Source organism: Pithys albifrons, chromosome Z, assembly GCF_047495875.1.
Source record: "Pithys albifrons albifrons isolate INPA30051 chromosome Z, PitAlb_v1, whole genome shotgun sequence".
Taxonomy (NCBI): domain Eukaryota; kingdom Metazoa; phylum Chordata; class Aves; order Passeriformes; family Thamnophilidae; genus Pithys; species Pithys albifrons.
Genome location: NC_092497.1, coordinates 50,223,773 through 50,234,917, shown reverse-complemented (window position 1 = coordinate 50,234,917; position 11,145 = coordinate 50,223,773). Strand labels below are relative to the sequence as shown.

Here is an 11,145-nt window from a genome sequence, read left to right as displayed (position 1 = left end):
TACTAAGTGTAACTGGAATTTGCACTATTTTCAAACCACCTATTAATTCATTTGCCTCCTGATTTCCAGCAAAAGGCAGCTTCTGAAGAAAACACAGTATGTCACCCAAAAAGCTGACAAGGACAAGGAACAGTTAGCTTAAGAACTGTGACCTGCTATTCTAGAAGTGCAAGGTCTGAAAAACTAAGAAACTGAAAGCAAATATCCACCAAAATGTAGTGACATTCTCATGGTTTTTGGATAAAAAAGTCACAGATCACATTAATGTGTGCTAGGCCATAGCAATAATCCAATGACTTCATCAAATGGGCATATGAAAAAATCTATTCTTATAGATCTGTGGTTTTATCTTGTAAAAAATAAAAATGCACATAATCTACACACCTTATCTGTAATTTAATATACATTATCCTTAGGTTTCACAGTATCACAGACTCACAGAATGGGTCAGGTTGAAAGCGACTACAGAGAGTCTCATCTGGTCCAAACCCCATGCTCATGCAGGGTCATCCCAGAGCACATGGCAGACGATTGTGTACAGACAGTTCTTGAATATCTCCAGTGAGGGAGACTACACAATCCCTTTGTACAACCTGTTCCAGTGCTTGGTCACTCACAGGAAAGAAGATTTTCCTCATGTTTAGGTGGAACTTCCTCTGTTCCATTTTCTGATGTTGCCCCTGGTCATATGGCTTGGCACCACCAAGAAGTCTGGTTTCATTTTCTTCATACTCTCTTTTCAGATAATTACACACATTGATGAGGGCCCCTCTCAGTCATCTGTCCTCAAGGCTGACCAGGCCCTGTTTTCTCAGCCCTTCCTCGTAAGAGAGATGCTCAAATCCCTTAATCATTCTTGTCACCCTATGCTGAACCTGCTTCAGGAGCTCCATCACTCTCTTGTCCTAAAGAGCCCAGAACTGGATATACCACACGAGGGCCGAGTAGGATCCAGCAGGATGATCTCCCTTGACCTCCTGGCCATGTTTTTCCTAATACAATCCACGATACCAGGACCCCCATGTCTTTCTCCACATAGCTGCTTTCCAGTAGTTCAATGCCCCATCCAGATGCAGGACCCTGCATTTACCTTGGTTGAATTTCAGAAGGTTCTTCTCTGCCCAACTCTCCAGCCTGTCTATGTCCTTCTGAAGCCACTCCTCCCAGCTTTTTGTCATCAGCAGGGTTGCTGAGGAGGCATCTGCCCCTTCATGCAAGTCATTGATGAATAAATTAAACAATACTGGGCTCAGTATAGAATCCTGGGGGACACCACTACTGACAGGTCTCTAACTAGACCTTGTGCCACTAATCATGACACTATGGGATCTGAGTTCAGCCAGTTCTCAATCCACTTCACTGTCCTCTCAACCAGTTCACACTTCCTGAGTTTGCCTATGAGGCTGTCATGAGAGACAATGTCAAAATCCTTGCTGAAGTCAAGACAGACAATACCCATTGCTCTCCCCTGATCCATCCAGGTAGTAGTTGACTGCAGAAGGCTATCAGGTTGGTCAAGAATTACTGACCTTTAGTGAATCCATGCTGACTACTCATATCACCTTCTTTTTATCCATGTGGGTAGAGATGGCCTCCAGAATGAAGTGCTTCATCACCTTTCTTGGGATTGAGGTGAGGTTGTTTGAGGTGGCCAGTAGTTCCCTGCATCTTCCTTCCACATCTTCCCCAGACTGGGGTAACATTTGCTTTCTTCTAGTCCTCAGGCATCCCTCCTGATCACCATCATCTTTCAAAGTTAATCATAAGCAGCATCACTATGGTGTCCACCAGCTCTCTCAGCAGTCAGAGATGCATTCTATCAGGGCTCATGGACTTATGGATGTCAAACTGGCCTAGGTGTTCCCTAATCTGCTCCTCCCAGACCAAAGGAAAGTTCTCTTTTCTCCCTGGTCTCCTGGGTCACAGATTCCTGATGGCTGATCCCATCAGTGAAGACGGATACAAAGGCGGCATTCGGTAACTCTGCCTTCTCTGTGTCCTGTTACCATCCTGTTACCATTACCCTCCATTTAGTAATGGACTCATGTTATCCTTCCTTTTGTTATTCATGTATTTGAAGAAGCCCTTCTTGTTGTCGTTTACATTCTTGGCCAGATGTAAATGCAGATGGACCTTTAACTTCCTTGTTTTGTTTCTGCCTTCTCTGACAACCTCTCTACATTCATTCCAAGTGATCTGACCCTGCTTTCATCTCCTGTTTTCTGCTTGTGCTTAAGCAGTGACATGAGTTCCTTGTTCATCCACACAAGCCTCTTTCCTTCTCATCAGGGTATGTTGCTTTTAAGCCTGGAGGAAGTGATCCTTGAATATCAACCAGCTCTCTTGGACTCCTCTTCCCTGCAGGACCTGTTCATTCCCATGGGATACTTCCAAGAAGCTTCTTAGAGAGGCTAAAGTTAGAACTCCTGAAGTCCATGGTTGCTTGTTGCCCTGCTTCCTCTTTGCCCAACACTGAACTCCACAAGCGCATGGACACTACAGCCAAGGCTGCCTCCAACCTTCACATCCCCAGCAAAGCTTTCCCTATTTGCTAATATAGGGTCAAGCAGCAAACCATTCCTTGTGGGATTCTCCACTACCTGTGTCAGGTGTCATCAATGCTTTCCAGGAACCTCCTGGACTGTCTGCTTTGTTGTGTTGCTTCTCCAGCAGGTGTCAGGGTTAATGTCCCCCACAAAACCCAAAGCCTGTGACTTTGAGGCTGCTTCAAGCTGCCTTATCCACTTCCTCCTCCTGATCAGGCAGACTGTAGCAAACACACACAACAATGTCACCCTTACTAGTCTGCCCTTTTATCCTAATCCATAAACTCTTCACTTGCTCATCCACCCCAAGGTAGAGCTCGATACATTTCAAATGTTGCCTCACACAGATGGCAACTCGGTCGCTGTGCCTTCCTGGTCTGTCTTTCCTAAGCAGCATGTGGTCGTTCATGACAACATTCCAGTCACGTGAGCTATCCCACCACATCTCCATAATCACAGTGAGATCAAAGCCCTGTGACTGCTCACAGATTCTCTAGTTCCTCTTTCTGGTTCCCCATACTGCATTGGGATACAGGTTCTATATAGAAGCATTTTCTATATAGAAGTATTTGATTTGTGTCAATATCTTAGTGGGAGGTACAAAGGGATAATCCACAGTCCTGTCTTGTGGCTATGTCTTTGTTTGATTGTGTTTTCTTGAGGTATCCCCTCTTAAGACTCCTTTTGCTACTTGTATGGGTCCCATACTCCTCCCCTTCCCACATCTTATCTCTGTCAAGCCAGGCTAAGTCCCCAGCCACCTTCAAGTCTAGTTTAAAGCTCTCTCAACTAGCCCTGTGAACTCCTAAGCTATGATCTCCTCTTTGAGACAGGGGAACTTCATTTGTTGCCAGCAGATGGTGTCATATAAACTAACGCACGATCAAAACACTCAAAATTCTGCTGGTAACTGCAGTTTCAAAGCCAGATGTTCATCAGCATTATTTTCCTGCTTCTTGCCCCATCAGCCCCTGAAACTAGCAGGAGAGAACTCAACTTGTGCTTCAGATCCCTTGACCAGTTTGTCCCAAGGCCCTGAGATCCCTCTTGATTGTTCAAAGACTCCTGGTTAGAAGTTTGTCATTACCCACATGGCAAACCAGTAGTGGGTGGCTGTCAGTGGGCTGTACTAGGCTGGGAAGTTTCTTGGTGATGTCCCTTACCCAGGGCCCAGGGAGGCAACACACCTTCCTATGGATTTTATGCAGTTGGCATATCAGGTCCTTCATTCCTCTCAGAAGGGAGTCAACAATGATTACTAACATTCTTTTATTCTTAACTGGGGAGGTGGTGATTCAGAGGGTAAGCTGCCCTGCCCTAGGCAACCTCTTTAACCTGGATGGACCTTCACCCACATTCTCATTTCTCTGGCCCTCATTTCTCTGCTTCTCTGATTCCAGGGCCTCTTTTCTATTGTGTAAGGGCACCTGAGAAGATGAGGCAGGTCAGGAGCAGGAAACCATTTCTATTCCCCTCCATCCCTAAGGACCTTCCACCTGGTGGTGAGAGGGTGGGAGACCATTACTTATTGTGAAGTAGGTGGTAGGTCAGTTTGTCTAAGGCATGGTGGAGAGCAGCTCCACCAGTCAAACTCTCACTACCAATCACTTTATATATGAGTAATAAATGAACATGGCCTCCTACGAAGTTAATATAATCCACTCAGAAGTGAGGATTCTTGAGTCATCAGAACTTAGTCATATATGGAGGATCAGACCAGAACTCTAAAAATAGTAAAAGCATATACTCATCTAACCAGTGTAACTAGCTGACCACAAAAAAACAGCACTAGTCAAGATGTCTAAAAATAAATTTTATAAATAACCAATATAATAATTTTATAAATAAATAATAATTAAAATTAAAACTTCAAATTTTTTTTTTGTCTTTGGAAGGTCAACTTCCTTCTTAACGAATTCAATCTCTTTTTTCACATATAGGAAAGAAAAAGCAAGAGGAAAAACAATAATCACAAGCATTTACACATATAATTTTCTTTTTGCATTCACAGAATGAAGAAAAAAAAGAAAAACCACCATATGACACTGTGATATAGTCTTCTCAAAACCTGAATACAATACACTGTTCTGTGGTTTAGCTTTCAAAGGTTCAAATTTATATCTAATGGCCTATACAAAATGCCTTTACTATTATTTTATTTCCTTAAATAGCAAGCCCTTTGTAAAAACCCTGTAAAGCTCATTGGAAAAAGTAAAAACCAGTAAAGTTTAGAGAGTTCCTCTGTTTCTCGCTAATGCAGAGATTCAGCGACTTTTGTCACTGGTAACTGAATATTTTGTGGTAATAATTACATCAAATATATTTATACAACTTTAGGAACTAGTTTGGGATATTTTTCTCTTCGATAAGTTAAGTGAAAAGTGAAATGAACCAGCTGATATATATTCAAATAAAACAATATTTCTCAGAAAATGCATTACTATTATTTTGTTTGTATTAGTACAGCATATACTCCTCCTTTTCACTGTACAAATAACTCTGAAGAAAACAGAAGGCTACATTACTTTTTTGCATTTTTTAACTTAGAGGCTATCTTAGTGTAAGCCACAGAAAACAGAGAACAATTTGCCTCTCCTCCCTCATCCACCTCCCAGTATTTGTCACATTCAGAGAAAACCTGTAGTAAAGTGTACAGAGAGGGAGCATTTGAAAGCAAAGATTCCCCATACTACAGAAGAATGCATTATGCATGAAAAACGCATTGGTTGCCCACAGCTTTTTCTGACATTACACCTTAACCTTGGCCCTGGATCTGGAGCTATTCCAGACCATGAATACACTAAAGATACCTCTAGACACATTTAAAAGAAGGTCCTGGTTTTAATCCTGGTGGCATTTTATCTAGGCTTTTACCAAATGTATCCCATCAGGCATCTAATAACGGTAAGTTAGCATTACCGCGTCAACACCTATCATCTGAAATCTACTAAGTTGTGTCTACTATCTTTTTTGACATGAAGATAATGTTTGATGACTTACTGTTCTTGGGCAAACCATGTCTCTCTATCAGGCCTTGTACTTTACCCCTGAGAAGCCCACGTTAGCATGAGTTGTGGCTGCAAGGGACCATGCTGGAACCACTATGCCTGCTTGTTTTGTGTACCAACAGGTACTAGGACAGCAATAATGTCCCAGCCTGGCAGGATTAGACACATGGTTTTGGTTTGTTGTTTGCTGTTTTGTTTTTACACAAAATAAAAGGCACCATGGTATGGGAAGGAGGCAGAACCTCTCCTCAGATGTACCCCATGTGTCACAGTGCGCCATGGGAAGATTCAGCTGGGGTGTATATAAAGCTCTAACATAATTTAAGCAAATCACCATATGTGCTATTTATTTTAAAGTGAAATAATACAAAAAGCCTGTATCTTGTTATAACTGAGATCAGTAAAATGAACAAGTTTCAAGTAAATGTTTGACTTCAGTATTTAAGTACTCCACTTATTTCTCTAATCACATTTTATTTGTGGGTCAATTGCTATATTTAATGTTTTGTCCCACACCACAGTATTTTAATTCTTATTGCAAAGACAGTATTATTCTTTAAAGATTTTACTCAAACACAAAGCAAAACTAGAGATTACACTCAAAATCCAAGCATGTTTCAAACTTGGATCCAAATTCTGCAGACCAAGTAAAGATTACCATTACTTTCTCAGGCAGCACAACTAACACACAATGTTAACTAAACAGCTAGTATACAACTAGAATTATCCTCAATATTTGAAGAGATCGAACATATGTAAATGTATCCAGATACACATCCTTACAAATATTTGTGATGAAATATGCCACATTAGCAAACTTGATTTTCTGTATGTCGTAAAATCTTACTCTGCATGTCTTTTTACATCTCTGCACATCTTGTGAATCTCTGGCCCCTGACTAGGAAGTTCCAATAGAAGCCATTTGTATCCATATAAAATTCCAAATGGGTGCAAGAGAATGTTTATTATATCGAGAAGACAACAGTTTCAACAACTTCTCTTCCATAATTTCTTACTTCTCATCGATTGCTCTGACTCCAGAGGTTTTCTGTAGCTCTCTGACATTTAGCAAAACTTGGGGCTGCAGAGCCAGGTACAATACAATAGTGAAAAGTACAACTAGAAACTAAAGCCATTTAAGTATAATCCAAAAGCAGTCATTGGTGAAAGAGTTAACAGCTTCTTACAGTTACAGACTAGTTCTCTAAGAAACTTAAAATCAGCCTAAAAAACCTTAGTATGCACTATACTGCACAGGTGAGACCTCAAGAAGGACACGGTTACGTATTGAAAGACCATATACTACAAGAGACTCAACTACAAATCCAAGGTATGGAAAGGCAGCTCTCTGAACTACTGTCTGAGCACTTCTGAAACTAAGAAGTGAGCTTGGCATATGCTCTGCTAAATGTGGCAAGTCTATCCAACAGGAGATGGTGCATTTGGAGCTTCTTTGTAGCAAAAACATAATTTCTGATCTGACTGACTTCTGATCTGTCACAGCGAAAGGACTATTCTTGGGGCTTAAAATTAAGCACACACCACAAAAACTGCATATTGCTCACCTACAAACCAGAGTTCTACTCATAAGAATGTAATTCCAACCTAGTCCCCTCTACCTCATCCCCTGATACCCAGAGTGGTAACACCTCACTAAAAACAGAGTTATGTATCTGTTGATTGACTTACTTTGAAATATCTTTGCCACCATGTTGCCATGGAAATACGATATTTCCAATTGCTGCCCGGTAACTGTAGACTCCCAGGAGTCCAAGTGCCATAGCAATTTTTGAAACCAGGGAGCATCTTCTTTGAACCAGAAAGAAGATCATAAGCAGGGAGATCGCAGCCAAGAAGGAGAGTTCAGGTTTATGTTCAGAGCTGGGAAAAAACAAACAAACAAACAAAAAACTCTGAAAACAGACATTAGTGCTAAACACATTTGATAGAGCCTTAGCTAGAGTACTGTATTAATCACTTAATAAACTGTACTAATTCATGCAGCACAAAATTAATCACTGCACTGATATCTGTTATGAACTTGCCAAGAGGTATGGTAAAATATTGTAGTATTTTTAGAAAAGCAGTTTTATTAATATGGTTTTTCCATTCAAGCATGCATATTTAAAAGTATAATTATTGTGTTCCACCATATGCTAGTTTTTCTGTAAATTATATAAAAAGTGAGTTGCATATTGCAACATGGAAAAGGGTCTAATGCTTTTAAAGTAGGGTTTTGTTACATACATTCTGAAACAGTGTGTTTTGTTTATACCACAGCTTTTCATTTATAGCACAACAGAAATTATTTTTGCACTGTGGGATTAGAACTATTCTGTCTTTTGAAATTACTACACATGTATTTGATTTGTTGACACAGAACACACTACTTACCTAGAATGACCAGAAATATACTTACATAGTTCAAAATACACATACACAAATTCATTAATTCGCTTATGCAACTACAGCACCTTGTACTGTGTCAATACATACAAGAGATAAAGACAAAAAATTTGCATAATTGACACAGACTATTACCCATAAAGTTTGTTTCTTCCTCTGCATCCCAGATAGGTAACACCCATTCCAGAACCAAGGGCATTTCACTGAGCATGCTGCCAATGTCATGTATTTAAATTTTCAGTCGTATGAATTAGCACTGCAAAATGTAAAGGGGTAAAGGAAAGATCTGCCGCAACTCCTACCGTAAGTACCTGTACAGTTTCAGAAAGCCCACTTTAGTCCAAGAATTGCCAACCCATGACTACTGCAACTATTCCCAGTACTCCAAAAGACATAAACCCACTGTTTTTTGTTAGATTTATCTTAAGAACATCATGTAGAGTGCAAGAGCCAAGGGATCTGTCTTCTGTCTTCCACAATTGAAAATGCGAAGATAAAAGATCACTAACTTCAGGAATCTAACAGCCAGCCTTGGCTGTTACCTGCATTAAATCTACCTGCACTTATGAAATCCCAGTTTTACCTCTAATTTAATAAAAATTATTATACTTCAAAGGGGTTTACTTTCCTATTCCCTAGTATATGGATGATCCGGGGTTTGACCAATAGCTGTTTCAGCATTGTGCTTGAAAAATCCCAAAGGAAAGGTTATGGGGCAGAAAAATTGCCCTGCCAGTCCTCCATGCAGGACCCAATCAAGTAGTCCATAGAACTTAACAAGACTCCCAAGAAATGCACGGCCCTCTGCAAGCCAGTGGAGAAAAGTGAGAGGATTAAGATCTAGAATACTGCAGGAGAGAAAATGTAGTCTTGATGTTTCTCTTCACAGTCTCTCTGTCTCAAATGCTGAGGCCGTGAAACACTGTCCAGATAAGCAAAATATTGAGTCTGAGCATGAGCATAGAAGTCTAAAAGGTCAATACAGGGTAATAAAAAAAGAGAGCAGTTCATTAGTTTATTTTAGAGACAAAATAGAAGGCTGGCTAGAAAAAGTGTGAGTAGGTTTAACTCAAACTAACAAGTATAAACATGATATAAGGTTCTAAATACTCACTAGTAAAAAGCATGTTATTAAGACATAACTATGCAAATTAAACTCATACTAAAAATAAAGTAACAATCAACCTTGTAGACTAGCAATGCATTTTGGGAAGAGGAAAAAGTGCTTAATGCAACTCAGCTTATCACCAACTTCTCATTCATGCTGTTAAGGAAAACATCATCTCAATCTTGATCAAAACACCAGGGAAAGAGAAATCTCTACCACCTTGTTCTCTTGTGAAGAAGAAGAAACAAAGACATTAAAACCTCCAACAAAAGAAAATGCAAGCATGCTTGCCAAATAGGAATTCACAGACACTTTACAAACCCCAGGATGTGCAAAAATTTAGTTGCATCATTGACTGATCTTCCTGAAGCTCGTCCAGTGAACCATGGCAGACTCAAGAACTCAACTACATCTCATCCCTCAAGTCCAAAAACTGTCTATTTAAAATGCTGCTAATCTTTTAAAGGCAGCTGAACTATATGTCAGCATGGTGCTGTGTATTATATTCTCCTGTTAGGCTAAAAACTACTCCATTGTTAAAGTCGGGGTATAGCTCCACAGCAGCCCAAGCCAACCTGTGCCAGGGCTGCCAGGGTTCTCCTCTTCCATTTGCTCCCTACACACAGCAGAAATAGTTACACCAATGAAAGGGAGAAGGCAGAACTGTGACAGCCCTAATCAGATATCCTCCTGGCCTGCCATAGCACTCTGGACTGTTGAACAGCTTTTTTAAGGCCCCCAAAATACGAGTTTGTGCATCATTGATTCTTTCTCAATCTGATTTGAAAGGCATGTGAGTTCTTGTAAGGAATGCTTGACAATGGCAGAAAGAAAAAAATGTTTATGTTTGCAGCACTTCAAAAGATACTGCCACCTTCTGTTTCCACAGTAATTTCAACAACAGCAGTGCTGACCTGCACACTCTTCCCTTCCCTTCCTGCACTCCTGTCACTAGTCGGCCCACTTGCCTGTGAAGCCTGATGGTAAATCAGAGTGCGATGTGATCCAACTGAAAGCAAAGTGTTTCTCAAGCTATCTTGAGTTATTTTTCCAGACACATCTATTCAAGGATTTAGTTCACCATACTGACACAGGAACAGGTAAGATACAGGGCCAGTGAGAGGAAGAGTAAGAGAGCAAGTACCTTGCTTTGTATGGCAAGACCTCCTATAATATACTATTATAGCCAAAACATCAGAGTAGGATAATAGCTGTAGAACTATAAGACTATAGCTGTAGAACCTTTTCTCTTCTATTTGCTTCAAGACTCAAGCAAATATACCCAATGTGAGGCCATAATCTGATATAGAACATAGGGAGCAATTCACCCATAAATTCTGAAGTTTTTGTTTTTTTGCTATCTAGCTGCTGTACTTCAGCCTTACTGAAGGGGGAAGCAGACAGCTTGAATAGGGTTGTGATGACAGACTTTTGAGATGAGATGACAAGCTCACTGGAAGAGCATAAAGTAGGCATTGTTGTTTATCTGTGCTTTAACAAGGCTTTTAACACCACCTCCCGTAACATCCCCACAGACAACATGTTGTGGCACAGGCTAGGAAAATTTGACAGTCACATGGACTGAAAACTACTCAAATGCTGGATTCACAGGGTTGCTATCAGAAGCACAAAGTCCACCTGAAGGCCAGCCTCTAGCTGTCAACCTCAGGAGTTTACACTGGGGCCAATACTATTTAATGTCTTCATTAATGACCTGAGCAATGGGGCAGAGCACCCCTTTGATCAGTCTGCACACAACACAGAACTGAGAGGAGTGGCCAATACAGTAGGTGGATCTGCTGACACTCAAAGGCTGCTCGGCAGGCTGGAGAAATGGCCCGTCTGAGATCTTAATGAAGTTCAAGAGGGGCAAGAGGCAAGTCCTTCACCTTGGAACAATTACCTACATATATCAGGACAGACTAGGGGCTGACCATCTTTTCAGATGGATGCTGACTTGATAATCAGCACACAATGTCCCTTTCCAGCAAAGACAGGCAACAGGATTTGGAGATGCATCATGAAAAACATTACCAGAAGACTGAGAAAGGATATTGCTTCCCCCGGTGTTCAACCC

At 40.8% G+C, this 11,145-nt stretch overlaps 1 protein-coding gene across 3 annotated transcripts in view; it reads right to left on the bottom strand.

Annotated features, from left to right (window-relative positions):
- The window catches only part of PIGG (phosphatidylinositol glycan anchor biosynthesis class G (EMM blood group)), a 90,252-nt gene that overhangs the window by 41,757 nt on the left and 37,350 nt on the right, over positions 1–11,145 (bottom strand). For all 3 annotated transcript variants that reach the window (XM_071580276.1, XM_071580277.1, XM_071580278.1), the window contains one exon: positions 7,244–7,435. In XM_071580276.1, coding sequence (XP_071436377.1) covers positions 7,244–7,435 — 192 coding nt within the window. The remainder of the gene's footprint in view (positions 1–7,243; positions 7,436–11,145) is intronic.